The sequence below is a fragment of the Ambystoma mexicanum genome, chromosome 13 (genome assembly GCF_040938575.1).
Source record: "Ambystoma mexicanum isolate Mex_15411 chromosome 13, UKY_AmexF1_1, whole genome shotgun sequence".
Taxonomy (NCBI): domain Eukaryota; kingdom Metazoa; phylum Chordata; class Amphibia; order Caudata; family Ambystomatidae; genus Ambystoma; species Ambystoma mexicanum.
In genome coordinates, this window is record NC_090938.1 from 694774159 (window position 1) to 694802137 (window position 27979).

General features: G+C 47.2%; 1 protein-coding gene across 5 annotated transcripts in view; it reads right to left on the bottom strand.

Annotated features, from left to right (window-relative positions):
- Positions 1–27979, bottom strand: part of MED24 (mediator complex subunit 24) — a 598903-nt gene that overhangs the window by 430597 nt on the left and 140327 nt on the right. For all 5 annotated transcript variants that reach the window (XM_069634774.1, XM_069634779.1, XM_069634777.1 and 2 more), the window contains exon 7: positions 21462–21685. In XM_069634774.1, the coding sequence (XP_069490875.1) occupies positions 21462–21685 (224 nt within the window). The remainder of the gene's footprint in view (positions 1–21461; positions 21686–27979) is intronic.

The window sequence follows — 27979 nt, forward strand, 5'->3', positions numbered from 1 at the left end:
CAGCAACTTCAGTGCACTGTCGCAGGGAGATCCTTTGGATTTCTGCTAAGGTTTAAATACCTTCTCTTGGAGAACTATTGTTTCCAAGAGCAGTAAAGTGACATTGACTTTACTTACATTTTTTTTACTTTATCCACCCAGCACACACTATCTTACCATAGGGTGCTGGAGGGGCTACTTAGTATCCCCTTTGTCTAGTTTCTCATGTAACATTTTTATGTTAACCTTCCTACAATTAAAGGCTGGTGGCAGTGGTTTACTTTTTACTACCATTGTGTGCTTTACCGTGTGCTTTAAAATGGCCCAGTTCTTTTTTCGCCATTTCTTGTTGGAAAGGTCCTTCTTGAGATTTACTCTACGCTCCAAACCAGGTTTGGTACGTTTGCTCATTTTGTCTTTGTCGGAATTCACTGGTGAAGCCTGCCTCTGGCTCCAGTTTGTCTGGCAGGGATAGGAAGTGAGGGAGATGCCCGAACCTCCCTGTGCTTAATCCCCTTGGTTACAGGAATGCACCCAAAGGTGATTGGCCAGCTTGCTGTCCTTGGAGGATAGCCACCCTGCTGTGTGATTAACAGCTAGGCTGCGAATGAAGGGGATAAACCTGTATAAATGCAAGGCTTTTTTTTGCTTGGAAGGCAGAGTGGACAACTGGACGAAAGAATCTGAAGAAGAACTTGGAAGAGACGCCTGCTGCAACTCCTGGACCATTGGTTTGCCTGGTGAAGCCCTGCTGCTGTGCTGAAGCTCCGAATTCGCCTCGACTAGAGAAGACCTGCAAAGGACGGCTCCTCCCCTTGGGTTGGTGGGACCAATCGACCCCAAGACAAGCTCATCAGGAAATCCTCTCAGAGCTGGCTGTACTTCCATTGCTGCTGCAGGAACCGAAGGGCCAGGGAGAGGAACACCAGAATCGAGAGAGTGTCTTCAAGTCAGATCCGAGCTCCAGGAAGATCCTCCAGACTCTCATAAAGCAGGACTGACCAAGCCTAAGCCACCTCAACAGAGTGCTGGACCCCAGATGCGAGGAAAGTCCATAGATGTATCCAAGAACCCCGCTGGTGCCATTTGCGATAGCCGTGAGAAGCTGAAACCGCTAAGTGCCACTGAATTGAAGTTTGCTCATTGCTGCCGCTGACCTTCCCTTCATAGTACAGTAGTCCCCAGACGTCCTCCCTCTTGTCCCCATGACTGAGGCCCAGGAACAACAGGATCTTCAGACCTACACAGGAACAGAATCCAGCTGGAACCCCTGTCTTCTAACCAAAGGTACTGTAACACTAAGGGGTTGCTTTCCCTCTTGTTGTGTAGCCTTGCTAGCTTGCCTTGGTTGCTTTTTTGTAGAGTTGCTTGCAGCTCTGCCCCTCACAAGCTTCCCAGCCTGTGGCCCTACAGTGATTCCGTTTTCTTCAAAGACTTCCAAAACATTGTCGAAGACCTTTGTTACTTACCTACAAGAAGTGATTCAGCTCCCCTAGACTTTGCTTGATTAACATTGGCTGTCCTAGCTCCCTGAAAGACTCTTCTCACCTTTGACTTGGTGTTTTTCCTTTCCCACAGGAAGGGTTAATTTACTTTGCATTGGAGGATTCAAAAGTACTTGCCTGCTTAAGAATATTTGTTAACCTTTGTTTTATTCCCCAAAGCCTTTTCTTTGACACCAAACTCAGTATTGTTCTAAATGTACCAGTGATATATTAATGTCCACAGTCTCCTGGTTATTTAAGTCACCTGAGGGTGTAGGAAGTGTCTGTGTGCCATCCCCAAAGGGTATCTGATTTATTGAAAAAGAGTGTGCATTTTGACGTGTATTTCAGTGTTACATATATAATTGCTCCCTTCTGACGAAGGCTCATTTAACTGACTGTTTAATAAATAATTGTTTAATCAATAAACCTTGAGTGTTTTTTTGGATACTTGTCACTGTGAATCTGTGTAAAAACCCTACTGCTCACATTGACCCCTCTTGAGATACGCCTGGCTGCTCAGCCACACTACCAACCTGTGTAGTACAGACTTATACCAAAGGTTGGGTTCCCTATTGCCAGGAGGACAAGGTTGGGGTAGTCTGTCAGAGGGTACTGCATACAATCTAGCCTAACACTCACCTTTTATTCAATTTTACCACATACTCCTCTGCAATCTCGCTCACAAGTTTAATGAAAGGGGACGGGTGGAAGTCCATTCAGGACAGCCAGCCCCCCCCCACCCCCGACTGGGCACCGATTCCATTCAGGAACTCAGGCAGACAAAGGGCAGGAGAGTGAATAACTCCTTCCCCACTTCCTGCCTGCCCAGACACACTGGAACCTAGGCAGGGGACACTTAAGGGGGAGGGGTGTGTGTGTTCTCCCTCTCCCCTATCTCTCTCTCCCTCACCCTCTCCCATGCCGGCAGCCATACCTATAGAGTTAAGAACTGTAGCTTGTAAGTTAGACACAGATGCTTTTAAAGCGATATGGAGGAAAGTAGACTCTGTAGTAAAGATAAAACACAGAAAAAGAGTTCCAAAAGTCAGGGCAAATAAGAATGAATGAGTGAAAAAAAGGCTCCACTCATTCAGGATAGAAAGAAAAAAGGTCCAGAAGTCCAGCAAAACATGCTGGGTGTCTCACTAGGAGAGGAGATGAAGCATAAACACGATAGATCTCCCAAACACAGGCTAGTGGCAATGGTTTAATTTGTACCCCTTTCTTCGAGGGAAACATTGCGTGCTGCCTTTTTAGCAGCGATAATGCATTTATGGGGCTATAAACTCAAAATTCCCCAAGTTTGAATGGTGTATTCTCCCTTATTGGAGGGCTAGGGCAACCCCCAGCCAATATTCTGGATTAAAGGAGAGCTGGAACAATAAACCAAGTCAACAACTGTAGCCAACGAGATCCAAAGAAGGCCGCGAATGAGGATGCCAGAGGACTTCTTCAGGAACCAGCATTGGCTCAGCCAACTCTTATGCGTTGCAAACCTTGAACTTCTGTCTGATAGGGAAGACCTCTGTGAGATGCCTTCCTCCCTTTGACTGGTGGGAGCAATCAGTAGGCTGTCCTGTCATTGGAGCGTGCATCTTTGCATTTTTGCTGCAAGTCCCAGATCCAGTTTTGCCCTGCTGCAGGTACTCCCTTCTGGCCTAATGGCTGGAACTCTTCGTGGGCATCTTCAGGGCTCTTCTGCAATGCTGCAAACCAGCAGAAGAGGTGCCTCTTGGGAGCATGAAGATCAACCACAAGCTGCTAAGTTCCTCCTGACCCTGTCCACAGTCAAGGCAAGAAGTAAAGCAGTCAAGTCACCTGTGTGGGTCTCTTCTTCGTCAGTCTCCAGCAGAAAAGAAAGACAACCAGCGATAATCGCCCTTTACCAGTGACTCGAGGACAATGACGTTGAGGCAAGTCTTCCCCAGCAATTTACTGTTGTGTGGGGTGGGTCGGTTTCTACCTTTCTGGCTTTTCATGGCTTTGGTCTTGTATCTCTTGAGCCACTGCACTCCAAATTGGGGTTGTATTGAGTGCAAAGTCCTTTTTACCGTAGTGCTACCCAAGGCTGGCCCAGGGTGGTGTTGTCTAAGTCAGTTCTTCTGGAGATCATCCTCTTGGACGCAAGGGTCTGAATTTAAGTATTAAGTGTCACAAGTCTCTCCCCCTTCTCACCGGTCTTTCCTGTCTGCTTGCGAACTTCTTTTGTGACTTCCTCCGCACGGTCCGGGATTTATATAAGCCCGCTCGTGGGTCTTCAAATTCCAGCTTGCTTCGTTCAGATTGTCCAAGACGGAACCAGGAAGGAACAATGTCCGCGCGCTGAGGCAAGGGAAGGAGGAGGAATCAAGGAACCGGGAATAGAGAGATCAGGAAAATAGCCCTGAGCGAACTCCGGCAGCACACGTCCGTCTACGGCGAGCAGTAGCGTTGAGACGTGTAGAGCAGCGGGGCGTGTCTGTTTTGTAGAGCGTGTAGCGCAGAGACTGGCAAGCAGCGTTCCGCAACGAGCGGCCATGTTGGAAGGATTACGAGTTCAATCCCCTATGTGTCAGGGACCACGAAGTCCAGAAGGGATGCAGACGGCGGTTCATGACAGTATGCCTCCTCTGAAGCCCAGCTCCTCCGGGTTTGCCCGGATGTATAAGATGGTATCTTCGAATCAGCCTGGGAGAATTCATGTTTGCCACGGGTTCCCAGGTGCGCTCACTGGGAGGGTATCCTTTCCATTCGACCAAATATTGTAGTTGACCAGGTCGGTATCTAGAGTCACAGATTCTGGAAACCTCATATTCGAGTTGGTCATTGATAATCACTGGGGTAGATCTTGGAGCAGTTCGAGAGGGCTGAACATAATGTTTCAACAGAGAAGTGTGGAAGACAGGATGGAACCTTTTCTATGATTCTGGTAGCCGAAGTAAAAAGGCCACTGGATTGACGATTTCTTTTATAGAAAAGGACCCTTAATACCTGGGAGCTAGTTTATTTGGTCGCAGATGTCGAGGAAGGAGTTGCGAGGATAACCAGACTTTATCGCCTACTGAGTTAGAAGGTCCAGGTCTTCTTTTAGAGTCGGCATGATGTTTAACGTCTTTTCGTGCCTTTTCCAAGTGTTCCTTTGCTTCTTTGTGTACATTAATAAGGGTTTCAATCCAGGAATCAACCTTAGGAACCGGGGTACGGTGTGGGAGAATGGAAGGTAGAACGGAAGGATGAAATCCTTGACTACAGAAGAAAGGACTGGTGTTGATAGCTGAATGATCTGAATTGTTGTAAGCGAATTCGGCCACAGGTATTAAGAGTGACCAATCATCCTGGACCTTGGTGGCGAAGCAACAAAGATACTGTTCCAGAGTTTGGTTTACACGTTCAGTGGCTCCATTGGTCTGTGGGTGATAACCTGAGGACAAGGCACGTTGGATTCCCAGTATACGACATAATTGTTTCCAGAACTGGGATATATATAGGGATCCTCGGTCAGAAATGATCTTGGAGGGTAGCCCACGAAGCCGGAATATGTGTTCCAGGAAGATTCCGGCGAGTTCAGATGAGGATGGCAGTTTGCATTAAGGTGTAAAATGAGCCATATGAGTGAACAAATCAATGGTAACCATGATAGTGGTGTATCCACTGGAAGATGGTAGTTCCACGATAAAATCTGTGGCGATTAATTCCCAGGGTCTCTTGTTGGCATCGCTGGTTGAAGCAGTAGACCTGCCGGTTTCTTATTATCATGTTTGTTCCGATTGCAGACTGCACATGCCTGGATATGGATCCGGATATCCTCTTTCATCCTCGGCCACCAAAATTGTCTTTGTATTAAACAGAGGGTGTTGGTGATGCCACGGTGTCCTGAATGAAAAGTATAATGGCATAGGCTTGTGATCTTTTGCCGCAGTCCAGGAGTGGGGATGACCAAGCGATTGTCCTTGAGCAGATATCCGTCCCTTGTCTTGAGTTTCCATCGATTGTTTCTCTTAAACTCCTTCCAGGTTTCAGAGGACTGAGTTTGAATTCGAATATCCTCCATGAGGGTGATTGCTTGACCAACAAATATTGTGTGGGGAAACGTCTTAGGAAAAGTCTGATCTTCAAGGGTTTCGTAATCAGGACGTCTGGATAAGGCATCGGCTATTACGTTGTGTGTTTCAGGGACATGATGGATTTGAAACTGATATAGAGCAAAAAAGAAGGCCCAACGGGCTTGACGACTGTTTCTACATTCTAGGGATTGCAGGACTTGAAGATTCCGATGGTCCGTGCGGACCTGTACCAGGTGCTTGGCTCCCAGGAGAAGATGATGCCAATCAGTGAAGGCTTGGCGGATGGCTAGACGGAATAATGAGTTTCACTGGGAGTCAAGGTGCGAGAAAGATAAGTGATGGGGTGTTCTAGCTTATCATCAAGTTCCTGTTTTAGGACTGCCCCGATGGCGTAGTTGGAGGCATCAGTTTCCACAAGAAAAGGGCGCTCAATGTCGGGTTGAGCTAGGATGGGAGCTTGTGTAAACTCTGACTTCAACCGTTGGAAAGCCGTATCTTGGGCTGAGGTCCACTGAAAGGAGGTATCCTTCTTTAGCAATGTAACAATAGGATGTACAATGTACGAAAAGGCTGGTATAAATTTCCGATAGAAGTCAGCAAGCCCCAGGAAGGATTGAATTTGTTTTACAGTAGTTGGAACGGGCCAGGATAGAATGGAATCTACCTTTGAGGGGTCCATTCCAATCCCTTTAGGGCTAAGAACAAATCCGAGATAGTGAACAGTTGATACATGGAAAAGACACTTCTCGGGTTTGGCCAGGAGCTTATGTTCACGTAGACGTTGTAAAACTGCCTTTACGTGTTCTTCATGTTTCAGATGGTCCTTGGAGTATATTAGTATGTCGTCCAGATATACAATGCCGAAGAGGAACAGCATGTCAGAAAACACCCGGTCCATAAAACGTTGGAAGACCGCTGGAGCATTAGCAAGTCCGAAGGGCATAACCAGGTATTCAAAATGGCCAAAAGGTGTTCTAAAGGCTGTTTTCCATTCGTCACCTTCCTTTATACGAATTAGATGGTAGGCACCCCTGAGATCTAATTTTGTGAATACTACTGCACCTCTTACTGCTTCCAGGATATCCGAGATGAGAGGCAATGGGTAGCGGTCCTTGAGAGTACACTGGTTAAGGCCACGGTAATCTAGACATGGTCTAAGCTCCTTGGTATCTTTCTTGGGAACGAAAAATAACGAAGCGCCTGGCGGGAACTTGGATGGTCGTATGGTGCCATTTTCCAAGTTAGTATCCAGGTATTCCCGGAGAGCCCTCTTTTCAGGTTCTGATAAAATAAACATTCTCTCGAAAGGGATCACTGCTGAAAGTTCAGTATCGATGGCACAATCCTCAGGTCTGTGAGGGGGAAGAGCTTGAACTATGGCAGTCGAAATTACATCTGTGTAAACCTGATAGGCCCTGGGAATTTGGATGATGTTAGAGACAGTGACTGGACTTTGCTGGATTTCTTGCGAGTTTTCAGAGGTCTTGGGTAAGGAATCTAGGAATAAGCAGTGGGACATACAGTGTTCAGAACCAAGAAACAAGGAGGTTGCTGCCCAATTGATGTAGGGGATATGCTTCTGTAACAAGGGCATGCCTAGAACCATTGGATAGTGGGCTGATCTTAAGATGTCAAATTTGATCCTCTCTTGATGGTGATTTATAGAGAGTAGGATCTCTTTAGTTTGAAGGGTTATGGGTCCTGAAGATAGGGGTCTTCCATCAATTGCCTCTACAGGTTGCATCGTCTCTCGAGTTTCATGTGGAATGTTGTGAGTAGTGACCCAATCAGGATCTATGAATATACCCATGGCTCCGCAATCCACTAGTGCCACAATGGGGTAAGATTCTTTCTTGGAAGGCAATAGAAAGGCCTGGAGAATCACAAGCTTATTTGGTCCAGGATAGTTCAAGGAAGGAATTGATGTGGAGCAGACATCCTTCTCCTGAAACTGTGACCCATCTAGGATCGGGAGCTGGCGTTTCCCGAACGCCGTGTAGGAGCAATAGGGCACTCTCTGACAAGATGTTTATCAGAGACGCAATACATGCAGAGACCAGTGTGAATACGGCGCATCTCTTGTGGGGTAATGGGTCCACGGAATGCCCCCAGTTGCATGGGTCCTGGATCTGAGGTCGGAGAAACTGCGGGTTCTGGGCTAGAAGGGTGGTCTATGACAGCCTTTTGGAATTATGATTTCGACTTCTTTTTGTCCGCCTTTCTTTCCAGGATTCGAAATTCAATTTGCATGGAAAGGTCCAAGAGGGCCTGGAAGGAATTAGGGCGAGCTACACTGGGTAACTCGTCCTTTATTTCTTCAATCAAGCCTCTGCGAAAGAGAGTGAAGCTAGCCTCTTGGGACAAATCAGCTTCCTTCATAAGTTGTTTGAAACGGGTGACATAGGTAAGCATATCCTGGGATCCTTGTCGAAAATCAAGTAGACATTCTTGATCGCTGTAGACCTGCTCAGGACGATCAAACATGGCCTTTAGGGCTTCCATGAATCCATTGTAATCATCCAGGAGGGCGTCGCCCGAAATGACTAGGGGAGTTGCCCAGGTTAATGCGTTGCCAGTGAGGTGTGATAACACATACCCCACTTTTGCTCTAGGGGTGGAAAAGTAGTAGGGCTTGAAGGTGAAATGCACCAAGCATGAATCAAGGAAGGCACGAAGGGTCTTTGGAGAGCCATCATATTTGTCCACCACTCCTCCCAATAACACGCTTTCCTTGGTAGCAGAATCACGAGACAATACCAGCTGCTTTAAGGCAGCGCTCTCAGCTTTAAGGTTTTGAACTTCTGTGGTGAGTTCCTGCATGCCTCGCATGAGGTCTTGTATGGGAGGATTGGTCCAAGAGACCCCCCTCCCCTACAGCCCCTCCCCCTTGTGAAGTCCATGGCTCGTCGGGGGTTCCCCCTACCACCAGGGCCCAGGTGGCGGGTGGACCACTGGCTGAAGACATTGACCAAACATGCTGTATTAAGCTAGGCCCTGGAAACCATTTTGTGAAATCAAAATGGCATGAGCCCTGTGTGCCGCAGCGAGGCCCCCACCCTTGGAGAGTCTCACTTGTCCCTGCGGCCGCAGCTCCCTGGCAGATCCGCTGAGAGCTCGTTCCCACGAACAGACGGACATGAGCTAGTGCTAGATGCAAACACTAACATTCACCTTCCGCAGTGCATCACTGTTCTCAGTATGACCCGGCCAGCAGGGCCGGGGTGGAAAAGAACTGTAAAATGGTCCCCCGACAAAAGCAGAGCCCCCAAATACTAATGAGCAAACTACCTATGATGAAACTCTTCTCTCCATGACAGTTTTGACTAAAACATGTAACCTCCATGAAGATGACAGAATGTGTGTTTATATGGCATTTTGTTTGGAGTACCCACATCTCCGTAGCTATGCGCAAATGGTAAAAGTGTCCCAGGGTTTTCATGTTATATGTTTCGCCGAGAAGAATGCACCCCAAGGTCCCATGCCATAACTGAACTAATGCTGCTAGAGTGCAAAGGAAGACAAATTCAACCCAATTGGGAGCTCATGTAAATGGTGCACGAAAATGCACAATATGTATTTGAATGTCCAAGCTCACCATGTGTCACTGCCATCAGTCTCATTGGCCAGTTGTTCCTGCGTGCTCCACCAACCTTACTACTACCTCGCTTACCGTGCATGTATAGAAATGTAACAAAATGTTGTGGTTGTTAAATACTTAACATATAGGTATCAATTGCAAAATGGGTATAGGTAACGTGTTTGAAATGGCCATGTAAAGGCACTAACAATGTAGAAAACAAAGCTTTGAAAAGACTCAATGAGTATTGTACATTATATGAATGTTTATGCCTCTTCCACATAATCTGCAACGCACGAGGAAAATACCATTGTGGGCATATCCAAGCCCATTCCCCCTTCCTTCCCATTGAAGCCTGCCAGCTGGAAAGCAGAGGCCTGTGCTGCTCTGCTTCACCTCCCCCAATTCGGCTGGAGCCGCTTCAAAGATTCACGTTCCCCCGCAGCTCCCAGGGCCGCGGCCAGCCATCTGAATTATTTACAACCCAGCAGTAAACCCCGGCCATAAACGCAGGCCCGAAGGCACCCTTTCTTAGGCTCCACGACCCACCAGCTCACCCCAGGTTAATGGCCCCTGTAAAATTAGGACACCCAATATTATAGCAACACTGTCGGAACACATTCATAATGACTTCTAACGAGACATGATAACTTGGACAGCTCGCCCCTTGCCCCAAGACCCACCCTCGCGACCTATGATACCCGGTCAACAGGACGATGGTAACCATGTATTGATGTATCACCAAAAGACCCCACTCTAGGTGCATTTCTCCTGTGTTGCATTAACCTGTAGAATAACCTATTGGAAGACTTACCGGGGAAGATAATATTGCAATATTGAATGAATGCGGTGCGCGTGGCCTTAGGGCAGAAAGCCAAGAAAGACGTTCATCACCGACACTGGTCACGGCTGGCACAACAACACCGCCCGGATGAGCCCAGCTGACCTGCCCGGCCCGGCCCACGTGGGTAACCAGTGACGTCCACCAACCACGGCAAACCACATCACAGCTGCACCTATAGTTAGTCGTCGCCACCCAATCCCGACAAACTTGTGCCCCCTATAGTGTGTAGGTTCTCATGACGCATTTTGTAAATATATACGCCTGTCTTTGCTATTGTCAGACAGAGCGCTCTCAGAGTTTGCAGAGTCCTTTGCATGCCCTATTTCGACTTATATAAACTCCCATTAAGCTCACCCACACTTTGTCTTAGCCTCATTCCCATCCTGGGAGAGTCCATTTTTGTCTCTCATTGTGGGGAGGATCGTGCTATATGGGGACGCTCGCCTTCAGTCTTGAACCGCGGCTTCCATATCGATTTTTAGGCATCTCAATCTGTCACAAGTCTCTCCCCTTCTCACCTGTCTTTCCGGTTTGCTTGCGACCTTCTTTTGTGACTTCCTCTGCACGGTCCGGGATTTATATAAGCCCGCGCGCGAGTCTTCGGATTCCAGCGTGCTTCGTTCAGATTGTCCAGGAAGGAAGAAAGTCCGTGCGCGGAGGCACAGGAACCGTGGATCAAGCGCGGACGAAAATCCAGGAAGTTCGGTAAGTTTGAGGGAAGAAAGGGAAGGAGGAGGAATCAAGGAACCGGGAATAGAGAGATCAGGAAAATAGCCCAGAGTGAACTCTGGCAGCACACGTCCAGCTACGGCGTTGAGACGCGCAGAGCCGCGGGGGCGTGTCTGTTTTGTAGAACGTGGAGCGTGTAGCGCAGAGACTGGCAAGCAGTGTTCTGCATCGAGCGGCCCTGTTGGAAGAATTACTGAGTTCAACCCCCTATGTGTCAGGGACCACGAAGTCCAGAAGGGACGCAGATGGCAGTTCATGACATTAAGTCCCTTAAGCCCCTTTTGAATTGACTAGGTTTGCTCTGCACCAACTGCTTTTCTTGTCCAGGTCTCCCTAGCTGTGTGGCCTCTTCTAAGTAACTCAGCTTTCACTCTCGGGAACCTTTCTGAAACACCTCAAAACATCCACAGGCTCTGTATAGGCTAGTGCCAGACTTCTGAAGACTAGGTCTATGGTGCTGGAGTGCCTAAGTGTGAGGCCTAAGTTCTGTTGCGTTTAACAACTCTCTACTTTAGTCTAGGCATATTATTGGTTATTCATTTCTTGATTTCTTGTTATACTAATGGGTGCCAACCATAGTGGGTAACCCAATTGTGAGCAGATGAATGTAGAAAAAAAAAATGAAACGTACCTTTGTTGAGGCTAGTTGTAGATTAGTTGTCCATGCTAATGGCGTCACAGTCATCAACATGGAAAAGGGACTTTGAACCGCGCACCAAAGGTACTTTTTTTGTAAATAAAAACAAATCCATTAGCACCCGTGTAGAGAATTACACGGGTGCTAATGGCTTCGCTCTGGGCCTTAACTTGGGTGGCGGGCCGTTACCGACAGGGTCGGCCTGCGGCCTCTGTTAATATTGCCTCAGTATAGCAGTGTGGTATATTCTCCAAGGGCAACGATTGGACCAACTAGGCTTCGCTACTAGCCTCCCTTTAGTTAAGCTTGACTGCTCTGCCATAGCTACTACTTTAGAGGGGGTTTGGTCTTTCCTTTGGTTGGAAAACCTGACTTGCATTTTAGGTTAGATGGTTTAACATCCCTAATCAGAGGGCTATGGAAAGGTCGTTCTAGCAAGAAGCAACAAAGATGCTGGACATAGAAATCAGGTTTAACATAACTTCCTGTTTATAATCAAGTAATCCATTCTTCTTTGTACAGCAAAAAGCAAATGTTCCATAGGTGTGGAAAAACTGTATATATGAAGAATGGGATCAACATGGCTTGAAGGATATCGCAGCATCTTTAGGAAGTTCCCTATTCTTGACTACCTTTCTACTATGCTCTGCTTTTATCCTGCAGGCCAATAGTTTCCTTCAGCTCAGGTCAGTAAATCTTGGGATTGGATTGGAAAAACTTCCAGGATTAAAAGTCTAGTAACTAAACATGAGATTCTTGGGAAAACAGTTTCAGGACTGGAATATAACTCAAGACCAGTGATACAGGAGTTACAAAGCTAAAGGATCTAGCATTCAGAGTCCCATAATTCTGCCCCATTCTAATCTACACAATTCTGGGATATCCATGTTCCATGCAGGCATGTCTATTAATATTAGACAAAGCTGCTTATTTACAAAGTCAACATTTTCTGGAAATCAACAATATCCTTGGTAAGAGGCAATCAGGCTTCCGTCCACGTCACGGAACCGAGTCGGCCCTACTCAACCTTAAGAACCAATTAGGGGAATTTATGGACAAAGGCAAGTCAGCGCTGCTCTTGCTCCTTAACTTGTCTGCAGCTTTTGAGCTTGTAGATCATAAGACCCTCTGTAGACATCTCAGGGATGCTGTCCAATTCTCCCAGGAAGCCACATCCTGGATCGCCTCCTTCCTTGAAGGAAGATTTATGAGAGTGTTTTCAGACCAGGCCTGTGCTGCTCCTACCACCATCCATTGCGGAATCCCACAGGGCTCCTGCACCTCACCTACATTGTACAACATTTTTACTCTACCTCTTTTTAATGACCTGAACAATCACGGCATAGCGTATACAAACTATGCCGATGATACTCAAGTTCTCCTCCCCGTCTCTGGCTCCTACGAACTGGACTCAGCTACACTCAGCAAAACATATGCCCTTATCCAAGGCTGGATTGCGGCCAATGGATTGTGTCTCAATGGGGACAAAATAGAAATCCTTCTGGTAGGCCCAAAGGAAATTCTCAACAAACCTGACAGTCAATACAGATCCTCCAGCATTGAGAATACCTGTAATCACTGCCTCTGCAGTAGTCAAAACAGTGGGAGTCTTTCTTGACTCCACCCTCTCAATGGCATGTCAAGTCAGCGCCATCTCAAAGTCAGCAGCACTTACAACTAAAATCATAAACATAGTCCAACTGTACCTTTCCTCCAAAAACTGCCTTGCCATAGCTAGAGCCACCATTCAGGCCAAGTTAGACTATTGTAACGTTCTGTTTTCAGGCACCTCAGCAATACACCTTAAACTACAAATCACCCAAAATAATGCCTTAGAGCGGCACTAAGCTTTCACAAAAGGGAGCACATCTCCCAGGCTAGACATGAGGCCCACTGGCTCCCAGTCAAAGAGTGCATACTCTTTAAAACCCTTGCTATCACACACATGTGCCTCTTCTTCACAGCACCCCCATACCTACTGGAAAAGGTTACTGTGCCACTTCTTATAGTCCCAAGTGGGCCCAGCATTCCAATCAGCTCCTCGTCCCTACCATTAAAAGAGCCAAAGCCGGAGGCGTGAACTGTCCTTTCCTAGCACCTAAAAATTGGAACACTCTACCCACCTCCCTTAGGAAGGAGCCCTCCATCACAGCCTTCCGTAGGGCACTCAAAACCAAGCTTTTCAACTAGTATTGCTCTCCTAAACAAAAGATCACCTGGTTCCCCTGTAACCTGTTTAGTACTGAATTGGCATATCTTGTAAATGTCATAACCGTTGCTATATATCTTTTTATCACGTCCCTATTGTATTTCATGTCTCTCTAACCATTGTAACTAAGTAAGCTCTACTGTAACAGTGCCACGACGCCCCAAGGCTGCCTGTATGCTTTAATTCAAAAAAGTAAAACAAATAATTAAAATAAAATTCTTTCATTCTTTCTCTCAAGTAATCCCTGGCTCCTGCCAGCTTCTGGGTCAAAACCCCCCAGCAGGCCTTTCAGTCTTATCTCCAGCTAACCTGTGCTTTCTTACAGTGGGGCCTATTCTAAAGTGTTGCCTCCTTGGCTTGGCCACCTACAGTGTCTTAGCTTCTTCCTTGCCTGCCCTTTTAGCTACCTTCATGTCTACACATTGGAACATTGACCATACTACCTCACAGTTACAAAGCGTCAGCCTGATTTTAGATTGACTAGGGCACTAAATGTTCCAATGAAAGCACTGATTGACGTGTCAATTTCTTCATTAGTTTTAGGCTAGATGATTGGTGCATGCCTAATGGTTCCATCTCATCCTGATGTGCACGCACCTTGCTTTTACTTGTATTCAGGTGTTGAGTATGTATTAATAATCTAATTTGGACCTTGCCACAGCCCAGGATATTAAACCACCTATCTGCCAGTTTAGGATCATGTAGGCGGGTCATGCTGGCCAATATGATGACTTGATGGAGTCATCACTGATTTTCTGGCAGTGACCCCTATGTGGGAAGGGGACCGCAACAGCTACCTGATCCTGACCCTGGGGGCGGCTATATGAGAGAGGATTACATGGGAGAAGACAACCTCCAGGAGATGTCATGGCTTCATTGGATGAGACATGGTATCCCCCATGTGCCCTTGAAGATAATCCTCCCACACCCAATACCCTCATGGCCTATTGTCACACGTTCACCCCTCTCCCCAGGAAGAATATGGAAAACCTCTCCCCAAATCATATAGAGCAAACTTCCAACTTTGGTCTACCTTGTGGAAATTACAAGACCGCTTTCTCCAGGTCCCTTTATCCATCATCCAGAACAGATCTACCATTTAGAACTATTGAAAGTGATCATATAAGCTTTCTAAACCAATAATGAACAAGGACTTCTTTTCACAATCGCCTGAATACTGAGACGAGGAATAGGAAGAGGAAGAGGGAAAGAGCAGTACAGAGTCAAAGTAACCACAAGCCCAGCGAGTGCTCTAGTTGTTTTCAGTCAAACACATCTGCCCGGGAAATGTAAAGAACAGAAGCAAAGCGCTAGAGGCTGCTGTTGGCGAGATAAAGTTTCACCTCTCTGCGAGACTCGAGGAACGGGGACAATCAAGCAGGCATGGTGGAGCCGGGAGGCCAACCATCCAGGAAGAAGGGAGATACTGCAAGAAAGACGTGCTGCAGAAATGCTGAGAACCAGTGAAAGACTTCTGGACGTTCACAGACCACAGAAAGCAGCACCATACTTACAGGAACCTGAAGCGGAGCGGGCATGTTGAAGAAATGCTGTGAGGGACAGGAGAACGTAGAGAAAGCAGTCACAAGAGGAAAGCAGGCGGTGCTACCTTCACCGGTCAACCCCAAACGAGCCCAAGAACACCAACAAGAGCTAATGAGTCAACCTGAGGATAACAGGGACACCGGGGCGTATCAGCGACTGCGACAAATGCGAACAATAGTAAACAGTGCAACAGAAAGAGAGAAAGTGAAGAGACCAATTGTAAAAAGGGGAAGTGAATTGCAGTCAAGAGTCTTACCAGTATATGAATGCATGAAGTACAAATATATGGGGAACCCAAAGCGAATAATACATCAAGAGCATTTTTAGGGAGATTTATCATTTCTATGCTTCATCCCCACTCCTAGTGAGACCCTCATCACTTTTTGCTTGACTTCTGGACCTTTTTCCACTCATTCATTCTTATGGGCTCAGTCTTTTGGAACTCTAGTCTTTGCGTTTTACCTGTCCTAAGTCTATTTTACTCCATAACTAAAGGCATCTGTATTTTAGTATTGCAGCACACAGCTCCTTATGGGCAGTGTTGCTGGGCACCATTAGGGTGCTCCTTTCATTAAGCCTAGAGTAACTACAGTTCTTAAGGATAGAGAGTTTCTATACCGGGGCAAATGGAAAAGGGCGCACAAAATATCCAGTCAGAATCGGATGCTGCGGTCCCCGGTGTTGGCCCTCCCCCAAAGGTTAGGCCGTGTGAAATAACTTGTGAAGCAGGCGAAAAGTTCAGACGATCCTTCCTGATCCCTTACAATGGGTGAACATAAGAAAAACCAAACCAGGCCCCATCAAGGGTCCAACTTGTGAAAGGCTGCCCCAGTTCATCCCTTTCCAAGATGTTCCGAGTGAGGGAAGCATCAATGCCAGTAGTCAGGGATAAGACCCTACAAGACTGTCATTAATGATAGGAATTTTATCATCACTAATGTAGAGAAATCATCTGGATATGAACCGAGAGAGGCTTTCAGGAACAAAGGTTTGGGCTGACTTCGCCAACTGGGAGTGGTCAGATGCTCAGATTTGAATATTGTATGTAGACTGGATATTGATGAGTGTTGTACCCAGGAAAATTGGGTTTGTGTCCTGGTAGAATATGGGGCTAATCTACCCATTTTTCTTAGCAAATACAAATACCTGTCTAAGGGTGTGTCTGATTTAAAATTTATAGTGGACTAGCTGTGTACTACTAATTACTTGTTAAGAATATTGATGTTAAGTAAATTAGTATTGCTTTATGTATTTGTGTTGCTTTATGTTGCAAGTTTTGTTTCGTTATAGTGCTCCGATGCCTATGGGCTTGGAGCACTTTATAAATCTACAAACAAGAGATACTTAGTTTCTCTCCTAAAACGTGATAGTCAGATTGCCACACACCACCTTATGTGGAGTGCCAAAGGGATAACTAGTAAATCCCTTCTCTCTGCTCCTGTGACTTTTTAGTCACATTGGCCATCCTCTAGTTATGGCTGGTGGCAGTGAATGCGTTTTACCAACTATTGTGTAATTTCTCTGCAGCTGGCTATGTCCATAGCCTTGGTAGTGCACAATAGGGGCACCCAAGTACCAATTTAGAGCCTCCCTTCTTTTCTCACCATTACTAGCATGGTTGTTCTTTGTCAACCCTTCTACCATTCAGGGAGGGGGAGGCCCAAGTGTATGTTTTGCCTTTTGCAGGAACCCTTGGGTGTCCCTGCCTAGGCGCCAGAGTGTCTGGGCGGGCAGGAAGTGGGATGGTGGGAGGGGGGGTCATTTTCCACCCCTGTGTCCTTTGTCTGCCAGAGTGCCTGAATGGGACCAGCTCCCACAGGGGCGGGAGGTTCTGGCTGTCCTGATTGAACAGTCAAACACCCCTTTCTGTAAACTGCTGAGCAAGATTGCAGAGGAGTTTGTGCTGGAATTGTATAAATGTGAGGCTCTGGAGTGAAAAGCAAGTCAACCACTGGAAGTTGAAGTAACCAAAGAAAAAGACGAACAGAGGCGCCTGCAGACCCTTTGCAACACCGTGAAGAGACTACTGCTGTCCAGATACCGTTTTCTGTGCGAAAGAGGAACTCCGAAGAGGACAACTCCTTCCCTTAGACTGGTGGGAACAACCAGTCCCAACACGAAATTTGATTTGAGCCATCACGCGAGGTCTTGTGAGTTTCCAGAGCTGTGGAACCCCAATACTTGGAGACCTGCTGCCCATATTGAGTGCATCGTCATGGAAAGGCCACATTTGTCCAAGTCTTTGCTGAGCCCTCAAGGACACTCCAGAGACCCAATCCAACTCGTCCAGACCCCCTCATCAGAGTGCAGGACTACAGGAACTGAAGAAGATTGACCGGGAGAATCACGTCCTTTGTTGCTGCTGCAGAAAAGCCACCAAAACCGCAGAGTGACTAAAGAAGTTGATGAAAGCTGTGTCACTGTTCCTCCCTCGAGATTGCTGCTGAGAGATCCAGTCCATTGTCCTGCCTTTCATCATCAGACCAAGGAATCAGGAGGTTGGGTCCAGAGCTTCAACATCGCTGAGCATCCACCATAAATGTTTTCTTCAAACCTAAGGTACCGTGGGGAAAAAAGTATTGCTTACCTTATTTCAGAAAGTCATCCCAGAGCATTGGAGTGCATGTAGGTGTCCAGGGCAACCCCCTTTTACCACTGACTCAAGCCGCTGCTTGTGTCCCTTTAGTGAGTCCGTGAATAGGAACTCCAAGGTTGTTGCATCTTCTTTCCTAGAGAAAACATTTGACTTCTGCTGCTTTTCAAGACTTTGTAAGCCTGTGCAAACTGCCTTTTAGCTAGGGTTGCGTTTTGGACTTTAAAAGACTTGCTGTGCAGGGAAACGACCTCTAGAACCTGATTTTTTGATAGGATAACACTACTTCCCACAAATCACCATCTTATATGTGTATACTGACTAAATACAATTACTGTATTACTTTGTGGGTGCACATTATTACCAATAGACCTGTCAAGCTCCTCTAACAATTGTGCAAGTTCAGCAACTTCCAACTAAGAAGTGACCTTTTGAAAGTATTGTAAAGTATACCTATGTGTGTTGGTTTATTGTGCTAAGTATTTAAGGGTGATATTTGTGTAAATATAATTAATCTATCGTTTAATATAAATGTATGTGCGTTTCTTTGATGTGCATTACTAGCTAAGTTCAGTGTACTTATCTACAGCTCACATCTTCCTCTTAAGATAAGCCAGACTGCTCTACTAGTCTACCAAGGTCTCTGAATAGTACAGACTGAAACTAAGAGTTGGAGATCTACGAACCACTGGGATAGCTTACTAAAGTCTTATCTCTACGTGGGACTTTAGGAAAGCTCCCCTAACAGATATATTACCCAACCAAGTAGATGCACAACTGTGGAAGTGGATAGAAACATCTTGTGAATACAAGAAGCCCTGGCAGGAGAATATACCAGGCAATTCAGAGTGTGAAAATAAGAAGCCCTGACAGGAGAGTATGTAATGGTATGTTATATAGAGCATTATATAAATGCCAAATATCATTGGTATGACCTCAAAGCGCTGGTAGGTTGAATGCCCTCGGGGACCGTAGTCCAGGTCAGTTGAGAGAGTAAGGTGTCATAGGGTGCTTGGTTCCACCTGTTGTGTGCAGCCGATGCAATAGCCTGATGGTAGCTGCATCCTAGCACTAGATGTGGTGGTAATGATATCAGTTGAATGTGAGCAGTCTGGAGGGTGGACACCAAGACTGGGTTCTGGCTGCGTTAGGCCTGTGTAGGATGCTTATGTGTGCAGCTAGGCCGGTTGGTCATGGGATGTAGCTGCGTTTTGATGAGGTGTTCATGGAGTAATGTTTGTGTGTGAGCAGCTAGGCCGAAATTGATTGAGGGGTATAGCTGCACTCTAATTGTGTGTTGGTGTAGAGTAGAGTGTAAGCATAGTCATGGGAGGTGAGTGTTTTTCTAGATGTGAATCGAGCTAATAAGAACAATTTATAAGTGTGCGGGACAGGCAGAATAAATTACAGTACTATCTCAGCTGGCACTTTCTAGATGTGAATCAAGCTACCAAGAGGGCATTTTCAAGATGTGAATCAAACTAACAAGTTCTAAGTGAGCGCGGGACAGGCAAGCAAATCACAGTATTATCTCAGTGGGCACTTTCTAGAAGAGAACTATTGTAGCAAGACCAGAAGTGATTCAAGTCAATCTGAACAGCTCCCTAAGCTGTGACGCAGGCCAATAATTACAGTGCTAGAATAGTTTGCAACGTGGCAGGGATTCCAGGGTAGAGTGATTGCTCTAATCCCACCACAGCCACACCTACCTTGGTTGTAGCTGCTGGTTGACGGCTGGTCACTAGATTCCCCTGCTGACACCTTCAGACACTAGCTGGAGCCGTCTCTGTTAGAGAAGCCCTTTGCTTCGGGGCCCTTAGCCAAAGGGGCTGAACGGGCAGAGGGCTGCCCTGGGAAGGCCAGTTAAGACCATCCATTGACCCAATCACGGGAGAGGGGGCGGGCTCACAAACACCAGGACGCTGGATGGAAAGAGCATCCTAGTCCCAAGCAAGGTGTTCGTTTCCTCGTCAAGGCCATCCAATCACAGCCAGGGGAGATGGGTGGGGGCGGGAAGAAGGAAATGGAGGACGGGGCAGGGGAGAGGTCGCACACTCACGCAGGTACGGCAGAGGCCAAGCAGAAAGGAAGAAATAACAGAGAAGTGCATGAAAGCAGAACACATGGAAGAAGGGGCAGGAAGCCTGTGATGTGGGGGGGAGGCAGGAGGAGCAAGAAAGGGGGTCCCTTACCTCACGTACACTAGGTCACTGGATGGAAAGAGCATCCTAGTCCCAAGCAAGGTACTTGTTTCCTCGTCAAGGCCATCCAATCACGGCCAGGGGAGATGGATGGGGGCAGGAAGAGGGAAGAAGGAAATGGACGAAAGAGCAGATGAGAGGTCGCACACTCAAACGTATGGCAGAGGCCAAGCAGAAAGGAAGAAATAACAGAAAAGCGCACAAAAGCACACATAAAATGGAGGCAAATACAAGAAGCCCTGGCAGGAGAGTATACCAGGCAAATGCAAGTGTGTGGCTACAAGCAGACCTAAGGAGGAATATCAGGACTGTTGACCAGACAAGAAGTTGCCAAAATCCTGGTAGAAAAGGAAGCCAGGAATTCTGAAAGAAATAGATGTACAAAGCTAAACAGCTTTGTGTATGGCAGTGCTATTGTGGGCCAAGAAAGACACAAGGAACTGTTATATGAACTATTTGTATTAAAGAGGAATCCAGGCAAAGGGAATCTCCCTCTGGAACAAAGACTCTCATTGGAGAACATTGTGTTGGAACTATTTATTCTTCCTTTACAAACTCTTTTTTCCAAAAAGCACCAAAGGTTAAATACATTTCCCTTTTCAGCTTATAATTTAGTTTATAGTGTGAGGATCAGAATAGAACGCTTGGACACAAGGAAAGTTTTGATTTTAACATCCTGACACAGACAGATCCTTAGTTTTGGTTTAGTTCGGGACATTCCTCTTGGAGCAGGGTCAGAGTCCTTTTCCCAACCCTTTTATTTTCAATACAAGTCTTTAACCAAAAAACATGGCTAACTTGGGTCCGAGTTTCATTGCCAACTCCTCACAGCAAGCACTCCAGCGTTTGTACTGAAAACACAGCATATATGCTTGTTTGTTTCCCGTTTGCATATGCAATAAGAGCACGTTTGCTTAGTCTCTCTGTTGCGCTCTGCTCCTTGGGCCATATGGAAGCATGCACACTGAGGTGTGCTCGCTACCAAGTTCTTCTCCACTACCGGATCAACCATTATGGCCTGATGTTCCTTGCGCACTTTGAGAATGGGGTAATCATGGCAATGCTGTTCTGGGGCCGATTTTCTGTTTTTCCTGTGCGTCCTTATTTCCCTTGGGGAGTAGTATTTCTAAGCCCGTCGCTCACTGCTCAGGTGAGATGGGGGAAATTAACTTCACTTGGAAAGGTGACTGCATGGGGCATGGGATGAGGTTCCAGAAAAGTGACAAGCGTAGCTACCCATTGACCAAATCCAGGGTTTGCATGACAGAGTGGGTGGCTTCCTCTGGAGCCCAGAGGCCCTAAACTCACCCTATAGGACCCTAAATCACAAAAGCCTGTGATACAGGATTTCAGAAACATATAAAACTGTAGTGGAAGGAATGATGAAGACTGAGCCTATGAACATTTAGAATATGGAGGCAGACACACAGCAATAGATTTACACACTCACACATATTGAAAGACACACCATGACAATGTGAAGAGCAGAGACCAACGATATGGGGAGATGCATGTAAACTTTATTGCTATGTGCCTTAGATATTCCGCCCTTAAGGAATTTCCAAGTGATGTTCTGCAGTGTGGGGTCATGAAGCAAGGCAATGCATGTATACTCACTGCTCTCCTCCAGCTTGGCAATGTGAATCAGTGCTCGATTCTTTGTGCTGTTCAGGATGGACTGCATACGGTCCAGGCACAACCTCAACTGGTTCTCCCCAGCTTCCTGCTCCAGGCTGTCCTTGCACTTCTCAGTGTAATAGGCGGCACAGCGCAGGAGCCAGTTCAGCGTGTTCAGCATAGCACGGCACAGCCCAATGCACTCCTCTGCCTTTCCATAGCAGCTGCAGGAAAAAACAAATAATGTAAAAACCAACAGAACTCCACAAAACCTGCAATGAGCAGAGTTTTTAAATTGTGCACATTTTCCTGATGTGGGATCATGTAGAGGAAAGCTTCAGCAGTAAAAGTGCAGGAAACACTAGTCAATATTTGGGTGGGATGAAGCATCCTGGGGGACACGTGACAGGAATTGGTATGGAAGTTCCATAACAAGGCTGAGCAGCCTCTGCACCCGTTCAATCCCTTTCAAACTCAGAGGCAGTGAATATTCTATGCTTGCCATTCTTTGGCCACCTCCTATTCTGCTCCTCTCAGAGGAGGAGAGAGAGAATAACTTACCCATTCATTTCCAGACCTTTGTTTGAAAGGTAACACATAGCAGGGAAAAAAGAGAGTTCAGTAGCCATGCAGGGAGAACTCCCCAGCTTAATCTTGAGAACTGACACTGGGGCGGTGAATACTGGACCCGGTAGAGGAATAAGGAGCAACCTCTGGGAGTTTAGCCACACCAATCAAGGAAGCACGGAGAGAGGCCAAGGCTTAAACTCAGGAGAGGCGAGTGGGGTCAGGGGTCCACACAATGCAACACCAAAGATTATAGTTAGTAATGAAACACTACATTTATTTTAGGCATAGAAAACACACTATGAAAAAGGGCTAATGGCAAGCAATATTATCAAACAATACTAAACACTATAAAACATACATACAGTCACTGTAGTTGGTGAAAAATCATACAATCCCACACACCGAATACCTTCACAGCTACGACAGGATACTTAGCTTCTCTTCAGATCTGCTGGAATGGCTGCAGTACACCTGTCTCGGGAGGATAGCTTAGGGGGCAAAGTGCTCGCCTTGGAAGCAAGACGACAGGGAGCAACACAGGTTTGATCCCCGGGTCTGCACTTAGAAACCTCTGGGTATTTAGCGCATTATAAATAACCTATCATATCATATCATATCTTCTTATCCCAAAGTCAGGTGAGCGATCAGACTCAGTCCTCCAATGACAAGATCTGCCCCACTCATGCACATCAAAAGTGGTCCAATCAGGGACCACTGTGGGTTTTAGGCAAGCATGGACACCAGACTCAAGCGCCAGTATGTGGATTGGGACCAAACAATCCTAGCCCACTTCCTGGGACCTCACTCACGTGGTATGTACTATTCCGCGAAAAGCAAGTCTTTGCCGGGCAAGTGTATTGTTAGGGAGGTTTACCCAAGTTACTTTCTGTGATAGAACCTGGAAAAGCCCATCTTAGGTGAGAGGGTTGTAAACCCATTAGGTTTAGCATGTCCTACCCAAAGGTTTGGTAACAATGGCTGAGCAGCCAAGCTTAGTCTAGGACGGATAAGGGCTGTAAAGAGGCACACAGTACTTGGAGCATACAATTGGTTCAATGAAACACTGACATACTAGTAGTTATAATGCTTTAGAAAATAAGTCATACAAGTACTATCCACACAGTAAAATCATAGGAGAATAAAAGGTAGCACACTTTAAATCACAATTGTAAAGCAACACAAAACTACTAATACTAATAAGCAAACTTAAATGAACTCCTGAAAATGTAGTTAACGTTTTCTTAACCAAGCTTCAAAAGTCCAACCCTATACTTTATGCAACAAAACTGGCTGAGCCCACCAATCACCATTCAAGCATTTCATGCAAATCTGGGGGGCAGCTATCCAAGGGGACAGCTAGCCTCCCAGTTCAAACTGCTTCCAAGCAGGCACACTGCAGGACAAAGACCAGGACGTTTTGGTTACCTCCCCCATTTCCTGTCCTTTTAGGCACTCAGAAAGCCTTGGTGGGCTTTCCAAGAGAAGCCGGCCAAAGAAAAGACCCATCAAGACCTCCCTCCCTCCCCAACCATGGAAGGTAGAAGAAGGCTGAAGTAAGAACAAGTCATCATATAAAAAACAAAGTACAACAAGTGCAAGACGACCTTCGAGGGTAGCGGGCAGGAGCCCCCCTCCCATCCCGCAGCCACGGACACCAGGCTGTAGCGCAGACCGGCATCACACGGCCTGACTGACCGTGTCCCTATCTTCCGCCTGACCCGCCCATGCCGGGCGCGACGCGGCACCACAGCGAGGCTGAGCCTCGATCTGCCCCATATTTTGAATCCAGAATCCGCCGGCAGGCGGATGCGCCGGCGGCCTGCATTAAGGCCGTATAAAGGCCCTGTTTGCGCCCAGGTCCCCCACTGCAAGACGACCTTCGAGGGTAGCGGGCAGGAGCCCCCCTCCCATCCCGCAGCCACGGACACCAGGCTGTAGCGCAGACCGGCATCACACGGCCTGCCTGACCGTGTCCCTATCTTCCGCCTGACCCGCCCATGCCGGGCGCGACGCGGCACCACAGCGAGGCTGAGCCTCGATCTGCCCCATATTTTGAATCCAGAATCCGCCGGCAGGCGGATGTGCCGGCGGCCTGCATTAAGGCCATATAAAGGCCCTGTTTGCGCCCAGGTCCCCCACTGCAAGACGACCTTCGAGGGTAACGGGCAGGAGCCCCCCTCCCATCCCGCAGACACAGACACCAGGCTGTAGCGCAGACCGGCATCACACGGCCTGCCTGACCGTGTCCCTATCTTCCGCCTGACCCGCCCATGCCGGGCGCGACGCGGCACCACAGCGAGGCTGAGCCTCGATCTGCCCCATATTTTGAATCCAGAATCCACCGGCAGGCGGATGCGCCGGCGGCCTGCATTAAGGCCGTATAAAGGCCCTGTTTGCGCCTGTTTGGCGACTGGAAGGCGAGGAAGTGCCCTTCCCCTCACCCCTGTTCACTAAAGTCAGTTCGGAGGGAGCCTCGTCCTCCTCTACGGTGGGCCCCTATCACGGTAAGCCTTGGGGCCTCAATTTGCACCTCCAGCAGGGAAACGAAAAACTTTGAAATCGTGATCCAGTATCTACGCTCCACCTAATGACATAGAGCCATTCTGCATCACTTCCTGCGCTGCTGCGAGCTGTGCTCATATAACTCTGCCCACTATCGTGCAGCTTTCACAGTCCCAAAGCACGAGGCTCGACCTACCATAATGACTGCACTTTTTCAATAAGGTATTCCCCATATGTGTTGAAACTAACCATTACATGGGTGCTCAGGCTTGCCCATCACAGCTCAATAGGTAGCTATAATATGCTATCCATCACTGCCAGCGATATGGTCACCTGCTTTTACCTTGTTGCCTGCACTGTGCCTATGCCATTTGAAATGCAATCATTATAGCCCTGCGTGCCTGGCTACTTGCACCTTAGTCACTGCAGCCCACTGCGCCTAGGCTGATTTCTGCCCACTGTGCCCATGAGTATCGTAGTCATTGCAGCCTATGGAGACTATACTGAACCATGCCCTCCTTAATTTTGTGTAACTTAGTTTCTGCTACCCACTGGGCCTTTGCTACTTGAATCTTAGCCACTGTGCATATACTATTCTCTGTCCAGTATGCCCAATTGAAATAGCCTATCCAGCTCTCCGTGCTTATTTGAAATTTAGCGTCCACAATAGGCAGACCTTCATAGTACTGTTACAGCTTCAGCAGCCCTGAACAGTGTGTTTTTCACCACCTACTGCATAAACATGGTCCTCTACGAAAACACCTTTTGACCCATTCGAGACCCTCCTGGTAGTTTGCCAATTGTATGGTCGCTCACAGACCACTGTGATATTGTGCTGTGCCTTATGGTCGCTCACAGACCACTGTGATATTGTGCTGTGCCTTATGGTCGCTCAGAGACCACTGTGATTTTGTGCTGTGCCTTATGGTCGCTCAGAGACCACTGTGATTTTGTGCTGTGCCTTATGGTCGCTCAGAAACCACTGTGATTTTGTGTTGTGCCTTATGGTCGCTCAGAGACCACTGTGATATTGTGTTGTGCCTTATGGTCGCTCCTGACCGCTCACAGGCCCTCCTAGGATTCTTGCTATTAGCCTAACAGTATTTCACTGTTAACTACTGTATCTAGCCCAATTGGTGCATTAAAGCGAGCCGAGCCTCACTTAACATAGCTAGGGGTATAGGGGGTGGTGTAAAGTCGGATATTGTGCATTATGTTCCCCTTCTGCCTTGTCCGAGCGGACACCCTGTGCAATGGCACTCACTTCCTCGCCCTCAGTAATGGCCTCACCAAACTAGCCTGCCCAAGACACCATCCCATCCCCTGTCCCTCCCCCTTCCTCCCTACCACACCTCCCTTCCCATCCTCCTCCATTCTCTTTTCCAGGCTCAAAGACTCCTACGCAACCAGTAAGGAACACCATCCCACCTCGACCACCACTGATGATCCACATGCATACCTCAACCCCTCAAGCAATGGTAAAACACACCCTATCCTAGGATACGAGAGAACACCCCGTTTAAGAGCTCGCACAAGGCTACCACACCGCAACCCTACTACCATGACCCGGCCTCCCAGATCACCCAAACCCACTGCCCACACAACAAACGACAAACACACCCAGCCTAGAGCAACTAAAACTACTCCACTAAGTGGCCCACCAACCATAAATACTCCCACTAAGGAGCCCAACCCTCCCATTAGTCTCAAAAATGCTCTCATCAATGCCCGCTCCCTTGGAGCCCACGCCATTGATATTCATGACCTCATCATCGAACTTGACCTTGACATGTTAGTAATCACAGAAACCTGGCTACACCAAGCATCAGGCCCTCTGCTAGCATTGGCTATTCCACCAGACTACACCCTTCTCAGATCTGATAGAACCACCACTCCAGGAGGCGGTGTGGCCATCATAGCAAAAAACACTATCAAACTTAGATCAAGTTCCATTGAAATAATCTCAGGGTACGAACTACTACTCGCCAAACTCTCATTGAATGAAAACACCACAATTACCATAGTGGTCATCTTTAGAGCCTCTAGCACAAACAGCCACCCAGAAACAGACATCCCACTAATACTGGCGCCCCTCCTCAAACCCAAAACGAAATGTATCATCATTGGTGACTTGAATCTAGGTTTTAATGATAACCAAGACACCAAAGCAACCGCCCTCATCCTGGGACAAAATTACATGAACTTCTGCCAACACGTCAATGTCCCCACCCATACCAAGGGCAGAACCCTTGATTGGATCCTCACCCTCAACACCAACATCACCTTAGGCCCGATTACCGCACTGAATTGGTCAGACCACTTCTGCATAGAATTTACTATCACTAGTGACAACCCTTGCACACCCAAGAACATATCTATGGACATCATCGAAAGCAGAAACTCCAAAAAGCTCACAGCTGAGAACTTCGACCCCACCTTGAACAAATTGCTAGATACCCACTCAATCCTCAGCAATGACCCAACTACTCTCGCTGAGTACTACCACAAATGCCTCTCCACAGCGATTAACACCATAGCACCTGTAACCTCCAAACTAAGGCGCCTCAACAAAAAATCTAACTTCTGGTTCAACGAGGAATTAATCGCCCTTAGAAGGAAAAAACGCTCTCTTGAGCATGCCCATAATAAACATCCCTCCCCGGACTCAGCCAAAGCATTCAAATACGCAAATACCCTCTACAAATCAGCTATCATCTCTCATAAAGCTAACGCCTACAATGCTCGCATTAGCAATGCAGCATCCGACTCCAAAGAACTCTTCTTTATCCTTAGAGAACTTGAAAATCCACTCCCGACCGTCACATCCACCAACACAAGCAAAGAATGGTGTACCACCATTCAAGATGCTCTTGCCTCCAAAATCACTACGTTACAAAACAAAATCAACTCCAAAAAATTATTCCTAGCTACAAAACCCCCCCCCTTCCCTAACCCCTGTACCCTTTCCAGTGACAACTCCAACCCCCCCTTCCAATTCACACCAGTCACCCACAATCTCGTACTCAATACTATCTCCAAACTAAAAGCATCCAACTGCAAAGGAGATACTGTCCCAGCCAAACTAGTTAAAGCCTGTGCACCCACCCTGACCCCCCTCATTACCAAATTTGTCAATGCCTCATTCAACTCCAATACAGTTCCGACTTGCATTAAAGAAGCCTGGGTTACACCACTTCTAAAACAATCAAATCTAGACCCCACCATTCCAACTAACTATCGCCCCATAACCACGGTCCCATTCCTACTCAAAATCATCGACAAACTAGCCTACAACCAAATTCAAACCCATTTAGAATCTAACCAGCTCCTCGGCACCAGACAATCAGGCTTCAGGCCCAACCACAGCACTGAAACAGCTCTCTTGGACCTCAAAATCCAGATGGATGCCATTAGAGATTCAGGGAAACTTTGCATTCTCCTGTTGT